This window comes from Carica papaya, chromosome 4 (assembly GCF_054855325.1).
Source record: "Carica papaya isolate Zhongbai chromosome 4, ASM5485532v1, whole genome shotgun sequence".
Lineage (NCBI taxonomy): Eukaryota > Viridiplantae > Streptophyta > Magnoliopsida > Brassicales > Caricaceae > Carica > Carica papaya.
The window spans coordinates 23,572,139-23,593,696 of NC_142312.1; the positions used below are offsets into that span (position 1 = coordinate 23,572,139).

At 33.4% G+C, this 21,558-nt stretch overlaps 2 protein-coding genes, 1 long non-coding RNA gene and 1 pseudogene across 3 annotated transcripts; 3 read left to right on the forward strand and 1 right to left on the reverse strand.

The window, feature by feature from the left end:
* Positions 1-4,889: 4,889 nt before the first annotated feature.
* On the forward strand, positions 4,890-6,229 carry LOC148266465 (putative phospholipid-transporting ATPase 5 pseudogene; annotated as a pseudogene).
* Positions 6,230-7,096: 867 nt separating this feature from the next.
* LOC110818458 (uncharacterized) lies at positions 7,097-8,496 on the forward strand. Its single transcript, XR_015818567.1, has 2 exons — positions 7,097-7,536; positions 7,643-8,496. It is a non-coding gene; the product is annotated as an uncharacterized LOC110818458 (long non-coding RNA).
* Positions 8,497-9,683: 1,187 nt separating this feature from the next.
* CKL2 (casein kinase 1-like protein 2) lies at positions 9,684-19,554 on the forward strand. Its single transcript, XM_088218234.1, has 14 exons — positions 9,684-9,957; positions 10,056-10,096; positions 13,041-13,110; positions 13,342-13,490; positions 13,577-13,672; positions 13,750-13,820; positions 14,145-14,206; positions 14,295-14,358; positions 14,439-14,523; positions 16,840-16,966; positions 17,106-17,188; positions 17,288-17,351; positions 17,729-17,871; positions 18,833-19,554. The coding sequence occupies exons 1-14, from the start codon at positions 9,882-9,884 to the stop codon at positions 19,106-19,108; spliced, it is 1,407 nt and encodes a 468-aa protein (XP_088074360.1). The 5' UTR covers positions 9,684-9,881; the 3' UTR covers positions 19,109-19,554.
* A 795-nt stretch (positions 19,555-20,349) lies between these two features.
* On the reverse strand, positions 20,350-21,078 carry LOC148266466 (uncharacterized). Its single transcript, XM_088218235.1, has one exon. The coding sequence runs from the start codon at positions 20,827-20,829 to the stop codon at positions 20,536-20,538; it is 294 nt and encodes a 97-aa protein (XP_088074361.1). The 5' UTR covers positions 20,830-21,078; the 3' UTR covers positions 20,350-20,535.
* Positions 21,079-21,558: the final 480 nt, after the last annotated feature.

The following is a 21,558-nucleotide window of genomic DNA, read 5'->3' on the forward strand; positions in this document are numbered from 1 at the left end:
ATATGACTTGTGTACTCGTTGTCCACATACCATAAATCACTTCCACTTACACAAGATGCCTTAGTCATCATGAAAAGATGACTTTCCTACTGTTCATGGTTCTCAAAAAAATATTCTTGTTGCTGAAATAGTTACGGTTCTTGTTAAGGTTCATTCTTTTGCTAGGATACTTGATTTTTTCTCTTCCAGCATACCTTTTTTGAATGACTATACTTTTTGCAAATCTTACATTGTACATACTTTCAACACTTATTCTCAGGATTGTTGGATTTACCACAACTTTAACAAAGAGTATACTTTTCTTTTTCTGATGAATTCTTTGAACTCCGTGGCTACTTTCCTTTATTTGTTGATGATTGACCTTCATCTTTTGAAGTTGAGGTCCCAAACTTGTACCTTTACCTTGCTTGAAAAACATTTTCATTGATCTCATCATTACTGATTGAAACTCTCTGCTCCTAAGTCTGTAGCTTATTAATAAGTTCAACAACAATAGATTTATTAAGATCACAAAGAGTTTTGATTCAAACCTTTCAGGAAAGCTGATCATCATCTTTTCTACTACTCTTTGATCTTTAAGGTCCTCTCCAAACAATCTGATTTGATTCACCAGATTCATAAATTTGGTATAGTAATTTTCAACACTTTCACATTCTTGCATCTTCATTAGCTCAAACTCCCTCTTTCATATTAATAATTTTATACCACTCACCTTTGTATTTCCAACATATTCCTCTTTCAAATAATCCCAAGATTTCTTTGTTGTTCTAAAACCAATCAACCTTGAAAAAATATCTTATGATAAAACTGAATGGATAATGAATAGAGCTTTGAAATTCTTCATGGAGCCCTCTGCATCTTGACGAATTTGTGTTAATGTAGGATTTTCAAGTAAAGGCATCCTAATATAATCCTCATCTACTGCAGCCCACAAGTCATAAGCAAGCAAATATGATTTCACCCTTGCAGCCCAATAATCATAATTTTCTATTGTGAACACTGGTGGTGCATCTACGTTCACATTCATTGCCTTTTTCTATCAACTTGATGAAGTTTAATTAAAGAACAAGCTTAATTAACTCCTCATAGCCCACAAGAATAGAAGCTCTGATACCACTGTTGGGATATTAGTTAATTAAATTTATGAGAAAATGGAAGAATATGGGAAAAAGTGAAGAGGGAAAAATTATAACACCCTAAACCCAATAATGAGGTGCAAATCTACTCATACCATTATTCCTACAATGGACCCACAAAATATGCATATGCACAGCTCAAAGATTTAACATAAAACATAACATGTGATATATACATTAGTTATATATATAGAACATGATATCAAAATTTAGAGTTTAAAAAAATAAAACAAAAATTTCTAGAATATGAACAAAATATACATGCATTGGAACCATTTTACAAGTTTTACTCATCGAACAACGGTTCTGACTTTTCTTTTTCATTTGAAAAATATTAAGGTGAAATTTAATGAATTTCACCAACTCAATAAGTATTTCAATTCTTCCAAAATCCAGATTAGACATCATGTAAAGACACACAATATATGACAAATGCAGTAGTAATATTTTCAATATAAAATTTATCTATAATTTTCACTATTTTCTAAATTAGAATTTACTTTTTAAACACAACTGTTTCTGACATTATAATTTCACATGTTTCTAATCAGATTTTTCAATTACACTCGAATATCATTTATAGCCTCAAGTATCACCACATACACTCGAAAGAGCATACACACACTTGGAAGGTCATCTATAAGGTTTCAGGATGGTTGTTTTAGGATTCTCAAATGAAAATTTAGAGGACCAAAATTCTAGGAGGAGAGTAGATTCTCACATGAGAGAAATTTTTTCAAGTAACAGAAATTCCTCAAAAGAAATAGGCATCTCCCTAGGTAAAGAAAAACCTCTACTAACAAAAAAAAAAATCCCCAAGTAGAGAGATAAGTGATTTCAATTCCTTGACATATAATTTGGAGGACCAAATTGTTTTAGGGGGGATATTGTAATACTCAAGTGGCATATATATCTATGTGTATATATATATATATATAATTGCAACATATATATAACGGGACAAAAGAAAAAAAAAAGGAGGAACATCCAACTGATACAAAAAAAATAAAAATGAAATATATATATATGTATAAATATATACACACATATAAGTAAAAAAAAAAAAAGAGAATTAGGGAAAAAAAAAGAATCCAGAGGTGCACTCTGGGAGTAAAAGAAGGAAACACATAACCATAATATATATATGTATATATAAGTAATGAAAAAATAGAAAAAGAAAGAAAGAAAAAATAATAAAGAAATGAGAGAGCAAGGAGAAAGAGACACTGTGAGAGGAGAGGAAGGATTAAGTGTCTTTGACGGCCGAGAGAGAAGGGTCGCGCGGTATTGTACGACATCGTAATCGAAGGAGAAAGAAATAAGAGAGGAATCACCATTGGTTAGAGAGAGAAAAAGAGGAGAAAAAGAGAGAGAAAAGAGACGTAGTGGGGTAGAAAGAGAAAAAAAAAGAAGAAAAAGAAAGGAAAAAGGAAAAAGAAGAAGAAAGAAAAAAAGAAAAGGAAAAGAAGAAAAAGAAGAAGAAGAAAAAAAAAAAAGGAAAACGAAGTAAGATGAGAGGGAAAACCCATGGGGCAGCGGAAGGAAGAAGAAAAGAAAAAAAAAGAAAAAAAAAAGAAAAAAAAAGAGAAAAAAAAAGAAAATGAAGAAAAAATAGAAGTGTGGTGACCAAATATGATGTTGGTGTGCCACATGCAACAACACGCACTGATTCGATCTTTAGGATGTGGCATTTTCGGTGACACACATGTGATGGTACGTAGTGACGTTGGCGACTGCGATCGGTCCTCATTTCATGTAATATAGTTTTCAAAATTATTCATAATTTAATATATGTGTTTTCTATTACAAATAAGAAAAATTATCTAAACGGTATTCGAATTTTTGAAAGGACCGTAAACTAAGCTAGAAAGTATTCTCAAAATTTTTTTGATCACACCATAGGTAAAAATTATATGTATTTCGTACGGAGACATAATATTGTGCTTATAAATTATGAATGATGTGCGTAAATATAAATATGTCTAAATTATGTATGTGTATGTTTTTCGTAGATATTAATTAATGAGAACAGAACTGATAATAACAAATATGTGAATAGTTACGTATGATGTGTTATGATTGTGTATACATATTTGGGTATGATTGTGTGTATGTATCAATAGAGATTGTGTGTAAATATAAATATATACTCTGTGTGAGACATGTAATAAGGGTACATATCTGTATTGTAATATATGTGTATGTATTAATGTGTGAACATACGTCATGCATGTGAAATGTATAACTAGTGTGTATGTACATGTGAAATCTAAGTATACTGTACTTCCTATGTGATCTGGAGTAGATGTACAGCGCACTGTACTTGCTGTTTGATCTAATACAGTTGCGTTAGAAATATGAGTTTCTTGTGTTTGCTGTGTGATATTGTACATGATGATTTAGAAAGTGGTTTGAAATGTATGACTTTGATATCCTTAATAATATTGTGTATTTTGTGTGCGTGTTTGTATTTTATGATGCGTGTAAATTGAGATCTTACGTATGAAATAAGTGAATTAGAAAAAAAAAAAAGAGATTTAGAAAGAGTATGAAGTATAAGGACCCTAGATACTTACTTATTTAATCTGAATCGATGAGGGGATGGTGCGTGTGTAACTGAAGTTCAGCGGGTATGGTAAACTTACACATGGATAGTGTTTGAAATTTAATCCAGATGTGAATAGGTATTTGTGATCAGGTCACCTAACAAACATAACTATTGTGGTCAATGTGAGATTGTGTATCATATCCATGTGATGGGAAGATCCTTTTCGCCTCTCCTCGATGATGATATAAACGGTATCAGACGATAAAACTTTATATGTGATATTCTGAGTGTATTTTGATATTTCAAGTGTAGATGTGATATACAAGTAGATGTAGGATATCCTAGTAGAAAAATATTATGAATAAAGAATGTGAATAATAAAGAAAGAATGATTTCAGAAATAATATTTAGAAATAAGAGTAGAATATAATGAAAAATATTAAGATAAGTTTCGTTAATGTTTTGTTGTGTAGTTTGATTGTGATGCTTTGTTGACATTTTCTTGATGATAAATATTATTACATTTTATATATTGTGTAAATGTATGTACATAACTCTTCGTTATATAATTATTTTTCTTACTAAACTCGTGAAACTCACTCCACTTCACTCTCCATTCAAGTCAGAGCAGATGAAAAATAAGTTCAAGATCAATGGAAGATGACGAAGAAAACTTTATTTATTTTTATTTTAATATTATAAATTAATTAAAATGTCTAAATTATTGTAAACAAATAATTATTATATTATAAAGGATATGTATTAAACTATAGTTATGCTACATATTTAATATTTATTTGTTCTATTAGTTAAAAATATTGTGCTAATATTTGTACCTACCGATATTGAGGTTCAAACTATTACAAAAATTATAGAAAAAATAAGAATTTTCTACTGTTCGAAAAATGTTCAATGACATATTTTTTATTAATTTGATACATATATACATATATATATATATATATATATATATAAAGTGGAGGAAAAAATTTACAAATTAAGTCACCAACTAATCCTACTAATTCCAAAGTAGATCATCATTAAATCAGAAAAACATGGAGCTAAACAAAAAATTATGGAGCTCTATTTCTATTTGATAGCTTACCACCTAAAGCCGTCAACATAAAAAAAAAAGTAAAAAACAGATAATTCTTGAGCTTATATGACAAAAAAGCCAGCTTCTTGTTCCATAAAAAACTCAATCTTTAACACCCTCAAAGATGAGCAAAATAGGAAGCAAAATGGACTACATCATAAACAGCCTTCTAACCCTCCTTGTGCCAGTCTCGTTGATCAGCTCACTAGGCTTTGCCTTGGAAACGAAATTTCACATGTCAGACTGGTGGTACTTACAACCAATTTCCTGATCAGTCCTATAACGCAAGCAATCCCGCCATTACTGGAATGGTCCATTTGGTCACAGCTCTTTTGCTTTATGGCTACTTGAAAACTCTCACTGTATGTTTCAATCGAGGTGGTAAAGGTTTTGCAAGCAACTTTTATTAACCAAGGCAGACACATGTGTGATGATGAAAGTGGAATTCCTGCTAATGCACGTACATCAAATTTGAACGAAGAGCTTGGCCAAGTAGATTACCAACCTTTCTGATAAAACGGTAACTTTGACATGCAATCAGATGGATTTTCTCAAGTGTTCCATTGCTGGTACTTCGTACGGTGTGCGCTCTAGTGAAGTTGAAACGGCTGCAGCAAAACAAATGCCTGTTGACCTTGAGGAGCAGGGTTCAGCAATATCTGTTGTTTCCAAGGGATAAAACCAAAGTGCTAGGTTCATGGGAGAGCAACAAAAGAGAATCAGAAATTGAATTGGAGACTGTTGTGTCTTCTAAAGATGAAAAGGATCAAAAGGTTCCCATCAAGGGGTTTAGCTTTGAGGATGGCCGTCTCCTAAATGGAAATTGGTTGAATGAATAGAACGTAGGTGTCCTTATGTTGTTTTCCGGTTACTATCTGTTTGTCACACTGCCATTCCTGAGCTGAACGAAGAGACTGGCATTTATACATATGAAGCAAAGTCACCTGATGAAGCAGCATTCCTTGTTGCAGCAAGAGAATTTGGTTTTGAGTTTTGTAAGAGAACTCAATCTAGTGTGTTTATTCATGAAAAATATTCTTCTTCGGGACAACCAATTGAAAGATAAGCAACCCAAATGAGTTAGCCAAGATTTTGTATATGGTTACTATTAATTTCCCTCAAACTCGGGGTTTTTCTGCCATCTTGATTATCATTTTCAAAATTCTAAATATGTTTGGATTTCACTAGAAAAAGAAAACGAATGTCTGTTATTGTGCGTGATGAGGAAGGTCAGATTCTCCTTCTGTGTAAAGGTGCTGACAGGTTAGCCTCCCAATTTCCCTTTTTAAATTTAACTTATCTATAACAATTATTAGTGGCTACATACACGAAAATCCACTTAGCAACTTCCTTAAATGTGAGGTGGGAGTTGCATATCTATTTTAGATTTCTAGGATCAAACAGCATATCATAACCTACCCAATTTGATGGCTTAAGCATTTCCATATGGCATACATGTTTGGTTTTGGATTTCCTCCCATGCGAAAAAAATTTAAATACTTTTTTAGTCTATTTATTATTAGGATTTTTTTTTAAATATAATACTTTAATCTTAAAAAATAATATAAAGATAAATTTTCAGCCACCAAAATAAAAAGCGAACAAAATAAAAATTTTTACTGAAAAATAATATTCAACATGTTTTATTTTTTTTTTTTACGATCAAATGGTAATATTAGCTCTGATCAAGTTGAAATTTGGTGATATTTAGAAGACTCATTGTTCTTCATTCTAAACGGTGGAGATTGATTTTTGACGGTTGGATTTTCGGTACTTTCAATTCGAAGTTACTGTTCACGTTTTTCTTTTTTGCACTGATCAATTTGACTTTCTCTGACTATCGAACGGGCATTTGTGGTCTGATGAGGCTGAAATTTGGTGAACATGTTCAGAATAAGTTTTTCTTTAATATGAACGGTGGAGATCGGATTTGAACAATCAGAACGCATCTGTTTCGCATGAATAATAGATACTTTGATTATATTTCTCAATTCCCTTATTTATTTCTTATTATTTGTTTGATTTGTTGTTGAATATTAATTTAAGAATTATAGTGGTTTTTTAATATTACTGTAAAAATTAATTTTTATAGTGAAGTTCTTTTTTACTTGAACCAGAAGAGATCCCGTAGTTTTTATCTTTCACATTAAAAGGGTTTTTCACGTTAAAAATTTTGATATCTTTATGTGATTAATCTTTAAATATCTTGGGACAGATTTCATCATATTTATTTTTGTTGAATTTTTAGTTAGCTTTCTGTTTGTAGATTCATTCAAGTGCTACATTGTTCCTTTGCTTAAATATTTGCAGCATCATTTTTGGCTGTCAAAGAATGGAAGAATTTATGAGGAAGCTACCAGTAAGCATTTAGATGAATATGGAGAGCCTGGGTTACGCACGTTGGCCCTTGCATAGAAAAAGCTTGATGAGTCTGAGTATTCTGCATGGAATAATGAATTCCTCAAAGCAAAAACTTCTACTGGGGCTGATAGAGATGCGATGCTTGAGCGGGTATCAGATATGATGGTAAAAAGATTTGATCCTTGTTGGCGCCACTGCTGTGGAGGACAAATTGCAAAAAGGAGTATGCATTATCATTGCTCTAGATAAATAGCTAGATTTGTCCTCTTGATTTACCTCAGCTTAAGTACTTTCTCTTTTATATCGGTGCCTCAGTGCACAGATAAACTTGCGCAGGCTGGTCTCAAGATCTGGGTTTTGATGGGGGCTAAAATGGAAACTGCAATCAACATAAGGTTTGTCCATATAACTTACGTTAATAAGTTGACATCAAAAAAGGGGCATTTCCTGGAAGTTTCTCAATCCAACTAAGTCAATGGAACATTTTTTTGCATATTGCAGATTTGCATGTTGTTTGTTACGACAAGGCATGAAGCAGATCTGTATAACAGCAATGAATTCGGAATCAGCAAACCAAGATTATATTACTTATAAATATTTTTCCAGTACTTCATGGCCTGATGCCTCCCAGTATTTCAGGGAATGTTCACGAACTCCTTGATGAAGCTCTTGCATCTGGACCCCTTCACTGGATAGCCATGTTCTTAGTAGTAGTTGCTTGTAAGCTCCCTTGTTTCGCACATATATCTATTCAAAGAACTTTAAATCCCTTGGATCATCATATCATCCAAGAAATATGGTACTACAGAAAAGACGTGGAGGACGAGCGCATGTGGACCCGCGAGAGGTCCAAAGCAAGACAAGAAACCAAGATTGGATTCACAGCAAGAGTAGATGCAAAAATCAGGCAGTTGAGAGGGAAGCTGCAGAAGAAGCAGTCGACCTTGGATGTACAACATGTGATGCCCCCATCATCATGATGTCCATGAGTATCGGGGATTGGCATCAAGATTTGTTTTGGTTTTCGGCCGTTTGCAGTTCAACAAGAAGGCATTCTTCTGATTCATTTTTGGAGATGATTTATATCCAGTAAAGTTGGGGTGGTTCAGATCCCGTTCCTGGGGAGCTGTTGTTTGTACACTATTTAAAGGAGTCGAGAGTTAAGGAGGTTGTTTGAAGATTTGGTGTCAGCATCTGCTTTTCGTGTTCTTGGCTCTTTACATGTGTATTTGACTGATGAAACATTTAGATGTATAGTAATAGTAATGCAGGACACAAAAGCGAGTAGAAATGTCTCTTGGCAGCCTATTCTTAATACATTTTGCGAGTGGTTATAAGAAATTTTGTTAAGATCAGATCAGCTCCTTAAGGCATACAAAACGTTGCTCACCGTGTAAAGAAAGCCAGATTTTCTTCCTAAATTTTTGAGGGGAGACGTGCAAACGCAGTGTCTCCTAATGTGAAGGTGAATCAGATGAAGAAGATGACAAGAGTTGTAATTTGAATCTTCTTTCGGTGCATGTCTTCACCATTAAAGATTTATTATTATTATTCTTGAATGATCTTGTGATTCTTTTTATTAATAATCGTACCTGAACTTTTAAATATTTTAAATTTATTTAGATATTATCGATCACATATATTTTTAAAAAAATTAATCTCTTAAACATATAAAATTAATATAATAAAAATAAAATAATAATAATAATAATATATAATTTTATATAATTTAATAGTGTATCTATATTTACAAATAAAATTAATAAAAAAATATTTTATTATGATTAAAAAAAGTATAATACTTATAAATTAAAAAATTTATATATAAAAAAGATTTAAGACTTTTTTTATATATTTAAAATACACATAATATTAATATTTAAGGTAGATATAAAAATATTTTAATGATTAAAATTATCAAAATTTAAATTGTATCAACAATATATCTAATTTTTTAATAATTAATTTACAAAAAAATTGTGTGTATATACACGTATGTATTCTTTATTATCTATAAAAGAGGAGCTGATTAATTTTGTATTTCTTGAAAAATAAGAGTTAACTTTTTTATTAAGTGAAGTGAAAAAATTATTATTATTATTATTTAAGATTAATTATAAAGCGTGGATAAAATATAAAAAGCAAATTTAAGTCTCTAGAAATTTTTTTTAAAAAAAAATTTATTTAGAATGAATTGTTATTATAAAAGTTACTTAGGATTTTCCAATTTGTATTGAAACATGCAAAATAAAATATAAAAGAATTAAAATAATATATTTTTGAAGAGTAATAAAAATTTAAAAATAAATTAAGATGTTTTTAAGAGAGAAATAAATCCATTTACGTAATCTTTTATCTTCACGAAATCATTTAGGTTATCTTTATCAACTAAATTTTTTAAAATATAAATAAAAAGTTATTTATTTATTCTAAATACACCGTCAGCCGATTATGTCACAAATAATAATTTTTTTATACAATATTACTTATTTATATAATTTATAATTATTATTTACTATTTACTAAATAATAATACTTTCTCCCTACCCTCCTCTTCCTTCTCTCCCCCTCTCCCCCTCGCTCTTTATTTCTTGTAAAGTCACCCGTCGGGTCAATCTTGACCGTTGAGTTCATTTTCTTCCTGTCCCGAAAGAACAAAGTTTTTTTTTTTTTTGTCTTTTGTTTTCTTTCGGCGGCAAGGGGGAGAATTTTCGTGGGTAATTTAGAGCTTAGGGATTTCATGGAGCCGCGAGTTGGAAACAAGTTTAAACTCGGCCGAAAGATCGGTAGCGGATCATTTGGAGAGATCTATCTTGGTTTGTTCCTTTGCTTGATGGCTTTTTTTTCCCCCCCTCTATTTCCAGCTGTTAATTGTTTTTTACATTAATTTGTGTATGTTTTGATTGACAATTAGGCACTAATATTCAGACAAACGAGGAGGTTGCGATTAAGCTGGTGAGTATATATAATTTATTATTCGATTACTCACTTTTGGAATATCAGTTCTCTAGGTCCTATTTGAATTTTGTGGGAATAGTGGGTTTATTTGCTTCAATTGGATCTTATAGTTATCAATTAATCTTCTGGCGACTGTTAATTCTGTAGTTACAAATTGTTGGGGGCTGAATGATGATCAATGCTCAATTCCGACTTAAGTATAGGGTAGAGGGTTTATTTTTCTGGAAGAAAGGGTATTGTCCTATTGCGGTAGTTCATATATATTTGGAGCAGTTTGGGCTTCTTTAGGCATTCTATCTGTACTAATTTGGGTTGTACTCATTCATTAACCATTTCAGTGTTGGGTAAGCTGCTTCTTCTGTCTCTTCTGTCAGTGAAAATTGGACCTTAAAGTCCTTAACTAATTGTCTTCAAGTCTTATATCTGCTTATATTCTATAGTTGCCTTTTTCGCTATACTGGAGACAGCAATTGCACCTTCTTCTTCCTTTCTTTCTTTTTTTTTTTTGGCTGTAGTTAGGCTGTAATTCCATTATAGATATATAATTGTCCCTGCATTATCGAGTATGAACTTGCTTTATTGCTTGACTATCCTCCTTTTTTTAAGAAAAAAGTATGTATATTCGAATGCACTAAGGTGATGTAAGCTATGTAAACAAGAATTTATAGGTCTAGCCAAACATCAATAAGATCTCCTAAATTGTCGCTAGAGTAAAGCAGTTGATTTTTAATGGGAAAACTCAAGGACTGAAAGCATGAATCTTTAAATATATTGAAATTAGAAGTTTTACCTCAAAAACCATTATATTTTTCTCTTTGCAAATGACCCAAAAGGTAGTTAGAGGGATAAGCTTATCAGATTGTGTGTCACTCTGAACGCCTTTCCAAGCCCAGAGTTTTCCTCTCGCTGTGGCTGCCACTACCCAGCTCTGTGTGGGGAAGCTGTACACCAAGGACCTAAGGCATTGAGCAAAGGGACACCATTGTAGGATGTGATTCAAAACTTCCCCTAATCATATACTATAGAAATAATATGGACATTCAACTGAAACAAAAATATATGCATTGCATCAAACAATTGTCTGCTTATTATGTTGACTGAGAAAAAAAATTTTTGAAGTGAAAAGTAGTAGAGGATATTTCTTATTTGAAGCTAGTAGCTATTAGCCCCATTCGTGCAAAGGTAGTAGCTATTAGCCAGAACTTACCACTTCAGATCAATTTATCTAAGGTGAGGATTTGCTCCAAGACTACTTCTCAAACAAAGAAGCAACTCTGGGAGTGACCTTCACCTTCCACACCATCCTCCAAGGGATTTCTCATACAAACCCTCCCTCTTGGTGAAAAAAGAAAAAGAAATAGACCTTGACTGAGAAGTGTCTTTTCAAATTTAATCTCCAGACAGGTTTATCCTCCTTCCCCATAGAAATTGTGGCTTTTGAAAGGGAATTAAAAAGTCTAAGATAATTATCAACCTCCCAATCATTAATGTTTCTCAATAGGTCAATAATCCATAAACCATTTCCAAGGTACAAATTCTTATAGAAATATCCTTATAAAAGGCTAAATCTAGATCAACAGGAACTGCATGCACAGGGTCCCCTTCCAACCAGTCATCCTTCCAAAAACTCACCCTTCCATTTAATCCAATACACCACCAAATACATTTTAGAAAATCATTCTTGCTCATGTTAATTTTATTTTACAACCATAAGTCTACTTGGGATTCTTGGCACGCCAACCATGTGCCTCCGACCCAAACTTTGCTTGTACCACCTTCCTCCAAAATTTCTCCCTTTCCTTCATGAACCTCCAGAGTCATTTTATCTGCAGAGCCAAATGAAACTCAACCAAAGATCTCACTCCTAGACCACCTTTTTGAGGCAGGAGTTTTGCCACATCTCAAGCCACAAGATGATCTTATGCTTTCTCCATGTCAAACTTAGATAACACACCTTTGCTCACTTCTTTCAAAATATTATCGACAACCTCATTGGCAATAAGTGCAGCATCAAGAATCTGTCTCCCCTCCTTCCCTTCCCCCCGCCCCGCCCCAAACAAACATATGTTGCCATTCTCCTCCTATAGCACCCACCACCTTTGCTCATCTTCTTGGCAAGACACTAGAAAGAATTTTGTAAATGCGACTCACTAAACTAATAGCCCCAAAGTCTCTAATACGAGTAACAACTTAGATCTTTAGGATGAAAACCAAGAAGGTTGAATTCAACCTCATCAAAAAGGAACTTGAGCATAGAATTCCATGAACAAAGCCATGAGTTTGCTCTTTAAAGCTCTCAATACTCTGATAGAACTTCATGTTGAACTCATCTGGACCTCAGGCTTTGTTTCCGTTACAGCTCATAGTGCCTTCATAGACTTCCTCTCCAGAAAATGTCTGCTTAAGATACATGTGATCCCACTCACTCAGCCTACTAAAACTGAGGTCACGTAAGGTCAGTTTCTGCCTCACATCTTCGTTCTATAACATCTTGAAAAAAGACTAGACATTCTCCCTGAAATTATCATTCCCTTTAATCACCCTTCTCCCTACCTCCAACTTCTTAATGTATTTGCACCTTCTATGATGGTTTGCAACAGTCTTTATTTTAAATCTCTAAACATGAGTTGTTATGGTAAATTAATAGCAGGAAATGAGAACCTAATCTAAAGCAAGTATTTATTGACTGCAGTTACTTATTTAGATGTTGGTACTTCAATCAGAATGCTCTTTGGTTAGTGGATGTGGTCAAATGTGTTTCTTGTTTGGGATGTGGATAGAAGGGAATTTTCTTATGTTCATACTAAATGAATGATCATGATTCATAAATTCTTATACTTTTTTTTCTCCATGCAATTGTCTTAAGCAAATATGTTCTTTTTTTTTTTAAATAACTTAAGCAAATATGTTCTTATAATGCTTTAATGTTTGCTTTGCTCAGGAAAATGTCAAAACAAAGCATCCCCAACTGCTGTATGAATCAAAGCTGTACAAAATACTGCAGGGTGGAAGTAATCATCTTTTTTATCCCTTTTTCTAGCCGACCTCTCCCACTTCCCTCTCAACCATTCCCTTTCCATTCATGTCAGCATTTCGTATTTAGGTTATTATATTGGCAGTAGCGTCTCTACCCATGATAAACTAAATTATTCTTGCCCCCAAATTTTGGTGTAGGACACACACAATAAAAAATAACCTTATTTTTTTAATGTATTTGTGATTTGCTATTCTTTTCATGCCAGCTGGAATTCCAAATGTGAGATGGTTTGGTGTTGAAGGAGACTATAATGTTCTTGTGATGGATTTATTGGGGCCAAGTCTTGAAGATTTATTCAACTTCTGCAGTAGGAAACTATCCCTTAAGACTGTTCTTATGCTTGCAGATCAAATGGTAGGATTATTTCTTTTCTTGCATGAATGGTAGTCTGGCATATTATTTACATGCCTACTTCACAACTTTCTGGTGCTTTATGTCAGATCAACCGAGTTGAATTTGTTCACTCCAAGTCATTTCTACATCGAGACATCAAGCCGGATAACTTTCTTATGGGCTTAGGGAGGCGTGCCAACCAGGTCTTATTTGAAGCTATTTTTATTCATGGTTTCTGTTTCTTGTTCTTTCTGTATTAATCGCTTAACATATCTTATAGGTATATGCTATTGACTTTGGTCTGGCAAAGAAGTACAGGGACACCTCAACCCATCAGCATATTCCTTATAGGTTAGTATTTTAAGACCATTTTGTGGATGGGTTTATTTCTTCGTACAGTTGAAGGGTTCGTGCTTTGCTCTTGGGTTATATTGGGCAGTTACATCTGAACTCCTCTCAGCATGCTATATCCATTTGTGTTTGGATTTAGTTTTCTTTATTTTTGTATTAATAGTAGTAGGTTTCTATGCATTTTATCCTGTAAACGAAGCTTGTATTTTGTGGTTGTGATTTGTTAATTTTGATATTCTCAATTGATTTCATGTAAACTTTCAAGTCTACTTACATTGGTTTAACATATTCCTCTTTATGTAAAACTGATATGCTTTGTTGCAGAGAGAATAAGAACTTGACGGGAACTGCAAGATATGCTAGCATGAATACTCATCTGGGCATTGGTACGCTATTGATCCTATTCTGGTTGTCCACCTTGATCTCTATGATTTTGATTTTGAATTACTCTAAATCTTGAATTTTATGTTATAGAACAAAGCCGAAGGGATGATTTAGAGTCTCTTGGATATGTTCTTATGTATTTCTTACGAGGAAGGTGAATGTTCCTAAACAGATACTATTTCAAATGTTCTTATTTCATATAGTTTGTCTTATTATGACCTTGTGTCTTTCTAGTCTTCCTTGGCAAGGATTGAAAGCGGGAACCAAAAAGCAGAAGTATGAGAAGATCAGTGAAAAGAAAGTTTCTACTTCTATTGAGGTAAATTCATGCCTGGAGATTTTATGGTTTAATTCAATATTTGGTCTTTTACCTTTGATTCTTAAATTGGTCTATGAATTTTTAAATCTTAAAATTTAAGTACTAAATTTTTATTTTTGTTCCAATTAAGTCCTTCCATCTACATGATCTGTTAAATTTTAAAAATATTATCACATTACCACCATCTCATGAAAATTATGTTGGGCCAGCAATGTGGCAATATTACCTAGCAAAAAACACAGACCAGACCTGATGCCTTTTCTTCTCACTTCCTCTCTTATCACTGTGATGACATGTTGAGAATCCATCATCTTTGACCCTGTCAATTGGTGCTTCACCACCTAGGAAGAGGCACGTGCTATCTCCGCTTGGCTCTCTCTCTCTCTCTCCAACTAGGAATCAACAGAAATCTCTCCCTCATTTCTTTTCCTTTGTGCTTCCTCATCTATTCAGTTTTACCAAGCTTCATGCCAAGGTGGAATAGTACCAGATATTGGTGGACTACCTAATGACAGTATGAAGTCAGAGAATTTTTGTTATGTTTCCTAATTAAGGATCAAGTCACCGGACAGTTAACAACTAAGTCGTCTTCTAGTAAAGGGTTAACACCTTTGTTCTTATTGCGAGAGCGACGTATTTTGTGAAAATAAATTACAGTTCATCAAAGGGAGCGTTAGAGAGCTCCAATTTCGTAGTTTAAAATAATATCTTGATTTGTTTTTATTAATATCAAGCATAACTTTTTATATAAAAATTATAATTCTTATTTAGAAATGTTAATTTAATTTGAAATCTAAATCTAATTAGAAATACTCTATTAAAATATTAGAAATCCTACATTATTTAGGAATCAAATATTAATGGAAAATATATATTATTTAATAATTTAATATTAATTAGAATTCCGACTATTTAGTAATTTAATACTAATTAGAATTCTAATTATTTAGAAATTTAATACTAATTAGAATTGTATATTTAATTGAACGCCAATTTCTTATTATTGCTGCGGTTTTCATATTTGCATTCATAACAATTTTCTTCAATAAAAAACCGATTCCCAAGAGCACAATTTTCTTAGACATACAAGAAACATGAACAATTAACTGAAGAACTAAAAATCTCAAGATCTAATACATGTCACTGAATAGAAAACAAGATGTTTGCTTGGAGAATCTATTCCTTTTATAAGCTCCACAAATGATTAGATTTTTCGGAAAAGAACTCAACTTCTTTGTTGATTGCAATTCCATTGAGTAAAGCTACTGACTGAAAAAGTATAGCTACTTTCTCTTCTTCCTGAGCCTGTTTAACATAAGGATAAAAACCACTTTTATCACTTTTATTTTTCTCAACATACAAAATGCAAGTGATCAACTTAAAAGGATCTGCAAGCACAAGAAACAATGGGATGAGAAAAGCAATTACAAGCACGAGATCTACTAAGTACTTATATTCTTGCACACTGCACATTGGTGTCCCATATCTTGAGCTTGACAGGTCTGCAATCAAGCACCGAAATTGACACTAATGGTTGATCATGCACTGGCTGGAACCTCTTGTCAATGAATTGCAGGAGCAGGCATGGTGGTTTCCCAACATCTCTATGTCGTTGATTGTGGTACTTGAAGAGATGATCTTAAGACATCTGGATACAACGTTGTTCACCTGGAGGTAGATTGAGAAATCTCCTATGTTTTGCATTGTAGCTGTTGTTGCATGCTTTCTCTCTCCCTCCTTGAGTTTTGGGTTTTGTTCACTTTAAAATTGAAATGCGTGAAGGCTGCTTCGGGCTCACAGCAGCAGCTTTGCAACTTCTCCTAAATAATGTATCACCTTATTAAATATTTTTAAACAGGGGGATGAGGTATTAAGAGATGAGGGGTGTTTGAGTTGGAGATGGAGAAATTGGGTTTAAAACAGGGTTTTGTTGGATTTTAGATTGGAGAGAGGAAAGGCCAAGTGGAGATAGCATGTGTTGGTGCGGGTTTGAGTCAAGAGGATGTTCTTGTGGAGGTGGAGCAACAACTGATGGTGGAGAAGATGATTGGTTTCCAGCTTGTCACGCAGCTGCCATATCATAATTTTTTAATAACTTGGCTTATGGCAGTCTCTCTTAAACTTACTAGATCATGTAGATGGAATAACTTGGAAGGAAAATAAAAAGTTGAGCACCTGATTTTAAGATTTAAATGGTCAGGGACCAATCTAAAAATCAGATCAAAGATGAAGAACTAAATATGGAATTAATCCACTTATTTATTTTGGTGTTCATTTACAGACTGGAACTAATGTAAAAGCTCACTTCTTTTTTAGGCTTTATGCCGGGGGTATCCCACAGAATTTGCATCCTACTTCCATTACTGCCGGTCATTAAGATTTGATGATAAACCAGATTATGCTTATCTGAAACGACTATTCCGTGACCTTTTTATTCATGAAGGTTTGGCTTAATTCCTTGTTTTTTTTGGGAAGAGTAATATTGTATTGATGCAAGGATCTATTGTCTGCATAATATGAGCTCGTCTACTAATCCATACGTTTTAACCATTTCAATTTTATATTTTTTCGTCTCACTTCAGGTTTCCAGTTTGATTATGTGTTTGACTGGACAATTTTGAAATATCAGCAGTCACAGATTGCCACTCCTCCTCCCCGTCCACATGTAAGTGATGTAGCGTGAATAGTTAAACCTTAATTTGGATCTAGCTCCATATTATTCACTCTGCTAAACAATTGTTCTACTTTTTTCCTATTGTTACAGGGTCCTGGTATTGGGCCAAGCTCTGCCATGCCACCTGCTATAGTTAATCCTGATAGACAATCAGGTAGCTTATTGCATTTCTAGTAGTTTATTTCCCCCTTGTTTACCCATATGTTTGTGCATCAACCTTCTTAGCCTAGTGTGTTATGTGGCTATTTTTGTTTGCTTTGTTTACCGTTAGCCTGCTGAATTTTCCTGGGGATGGCATAGACTGTAAAACAGTGATCAAGTAACTATAGTAGTAGTAGTAGTAGTAAAAATTATAACAATAATAAAGATTAACTGCTTGGTATTAACACCCCCCTCTCTCTGAAATTCTGTCAAACTCTTGGTGCATCGTATTTGCATATATAAATTTTTTTTAAGTGTTTACAGATGTATTTATCACTCCAAGGAGAAAATGTGTGATAGAGTGTTTCTTTTCCCCTTATTTTATCACAGGTGGAGAAGAAGGTAGAACCAATGGTTGGCCCTCAACAGATCCTATTCGCAGGAGGAACTCTGGGCCAATTCTAACTTCTGGAAGTTTAGCTAAACAAAAAGGTCCAGTTGGAAATGATCCATCTCTTACTAAGGATGCAATGGTAGGCACATAAGATTGTGGCCAAATGCAGATAATGCATGCTATACTTGCTAGTCATATTCTGAGATATGGTAGATTGACTCACTTGTGATTCTCTGATTGACCCTCCTATTCATTATATAATGACTATCTGAGTTTGTGATGATATGATTGGCGACAAAGTGGAAAAAACAAGTAGACTTGGGATAGATAAACTAGTTTGTTAGGAGAGATCTTTATCTCTATTAAAAACTGTTTTTAATGCCAAAAGAGCATAATGAAACATCCTTGGTTTTGTGAAATCTTTTCAAGGAAATTGTGATGTCTCTTGTGGAAGAAAACAATAAATAAGGTTGGTAAGCATACATCCGTATGTTGTTTTGCAAGAATTTAATTAAATTAAATTGTGAATTGAGGATAAAGAAATACAACTTATATATTTTGTTAAATGAGTCTACAGAACTTCACAGTCAACATAGAACAAGTTGACAATATGGGTGATATTGTGTTTGTAATTATGTTCAATTATGTAATTATTAGAAGAACCATCAAGTTTCATGGATACCACGGAATTTTAGTCTATTTTTCCAGCACTGCTTAGTTCTTAAACTATTTCTATAATTCAGAAAATTACTTTTTTTTTTGGTTGTTCCTATTGGTCAGTGTACTTGGAACCACCATCAATTTTGTGCTTTGATTTTCTTACTGATTTTTTTTTTTTTTTTTTTTTTGAGAAGAATTAAGTCATTTTTTGTTTGTTGCATATTTGTATGCTAAATTGGTGAGATGTGAATGCCACCATGTAGTGCAAGTCCAATGCTTGAACTGTTTAGAATTTGATTTCTTTCACTGGAATGGAATAAGAGAAGAAGAGAATATTGTTTGTGTAAGGTATTTAAATTTTGTTTATTTAAAAAAAAGGTATTTAAATTTTTGCATGTATGATTTACCACGGAGTGATCAAATACTTGAAAATCATGCAGCTATCTAGTTCAAACTATTTGCGGACAAGTGGATCCTCAAGGCGAGCTGCTATCTCAAGCAGTCGTGATTTAGGGATGGTTGGAAGTGAATATGATCCAACTCACCCTCAGAGTACAGATGCTAGCAGTGGAGCACTTGCTAGAATAGCAAGTATTCAAAGGAGTTCACCTATTGTATCTTCTGAGAACAAGCGGTCGTCATCTGGTAGGAACACTTCAATGATGAAGAACTATGAATCCAATATTCGGGGCATCGAGAGCCTGCATTTTCAATAATGTTGGAGACATTACATTGATATGAAAGAAGGTGATGAAATGGTAGCCGGATGTAAATCTTAATACAATGTTATTATGCTGCTACACAGATGAGAGTGGAATATGGGTTGCTTGTGTAATGTGGTGGTTGTAGGAAAAGCTGCAAGGCAGCAGAGCGGGAGATCAGAGCCATAAGCATGGAACAAAATATTAATAAACAAGAGATGATGGAGAAGTAGGTCTCCCAAATCTGGAGATAGCAAGGCTGCTTATTATTATGTGTTGATTTTCCAATGTTATTATTGACTCGTGAGTTAATTTGTTTTGCAAACAAATGGTTATACTTACCCAGCAGTTGTAAGATCTGTAAGTATTACACTATGAATATGCAAGGTTGAACATTGGGAATGCTGTGTTATTTACCTTTTTTGATTTGGAGAAGATGGTGAACCCAGCTGTTGGTACAATTGATTGGTAGGTTTGGTGGTTTTTTCACAGCCTATTTTAAATCAACAATTATTTGTCTTTTACTATGTATAAAAGAAGTGACTCATTCCATTATCATACTTCTACTTCTTTAGGTAGTATGAATATTTATCTTGGTGTAAATTCTTAGTTAATATCATGATATAATCTATTCGCTCCTCCCCAATTTCTTGCAATTTATCATTAATAAACAACATTAGAGATGGATAGAATAATAAGATCTTCATTGAAGTTCCCTCTGCATAGTTTAATTTTTGTGAGGAATGATGGAAGGATCTTCTTTTATCTAAATACATTCTTGCTTTTTCCCCTTTCAAAATTGACAATAATTCAAAATTTAATCAAGGCAATACTTATGTTACTGGGTGTGTGCTTTGATATTTTTCACATTCGAAGCAAGTTTTTTTAATATTTCATTATCAGTTAGGAAAAGAGCTAAAAACTGAATCATTTGAAGTAAAATGGAAAAAAAAAAAAAATCAAACAAATAGCATCATTAATTATTAAATGTAAAAATCTTTCGTTGTTAATTGAATAGTTGATGGAGGTAGAGATGCAAAGTAAAGCAGCCTATATTTCGTAGAACTGAAATTTGGATTATGGTTCATTCCATCGATGTCTCGTATGATAATTCATTGCAGCAGAATCAGATTTAGACGGCATAAAAAACCAAGCTGGGATTTTGCTGACAGAAGACAAAAGCTTGTGAAATTAAATTCCATCCGGAGATAAACAACACTTTTTAAGACATAGTTTGGAAGAAATAAACATGGAACTGGCCAAACACACCATAATTGTCAATTGAAGAAACGCATACACATTTAACTCCCCAAGTTTCATTGATACATAGATGTCGATAGATTTCCCAGCAGGGGACTATAATATTGTATGATATAATTGTATGTAGTTGAGAACTGTTGTTACATTACATGGGTAATGATGAATACCTCTGAAATATAAAATCACCACCAGCCGCCATGAACGACATTAGTGCAGGTATGCTTGATCCACCTGAAGCTCTTTCTGAGAGATCCCTTCATTTTGCCTTCAACAGCATAAACCTTGTAGCTGGCAACCCTCCTCTTCCTCTGCAGCTCCGGATCATTGAAGCCCCAAGATGAACTCAAACTGCTTTTACTCTTTTTCCCTGCACTGTAACACCGAAGCTCCTTCATGCTTGTCGGCGCTCCGTTGTACTTGTACCCCTCCATCTGCATTCTCTCATCCCTGCACGACTTGGATCTGAACTGCTCCATTCAAAAACAACAAACAGATTTCTCAGATTCAACAACTCACATGAACATATATATACATATAAGTAGTATTCGTGGAGTAGTAGTTGTTTTATTAATTGGGTGGGTTTTGTTTATATTTTGGAGTAATGGGAACAGCTAAAGATGGCGTCTTTAATTATTTAAATCTACTTTTCTTTTTCGTGGGGATGTGATATTTTCCAATTTCTTCTGTTCTTTTCTTTTCTTTTTGGGTTTTTTCCGATTTATTATTCAGATCAGTCTTAATTGTTTAATCTGTAGGTGGAGTGGAGTGGAGTGGAGGGAGGCGGCTGATTGGTAGTTTACGTCGTGACGTGGTTGGATGTGCACTTGCCACGTGGAATTGGTTCAGGTTTGACTAATCAAACATTCAACAGAGACTGCATACAGCATGAATAATCCCCTCACATGATTTGCATGGTTTTCAGATCATTTGATTGCCTTTGTGGGCTCCAATTACATCTCCAGATTATTTTTGTACACCTCCACTTGCCTTGTATTCTACGTATCAAAGTAAATGCTTTTTAGGAAAAATATATACATGTATATATATATACACACACACACACGCACGTACGGGTTAATTCACTTTGAAATGTATTTTTTTGAAAGAAGAAAACTCCAAAAAATATATTAGACTATAACTATAATTATAATAGTTTGGCAATTAAATTGACAAACTTGAAAGCACATGTATGATACCTTTATATA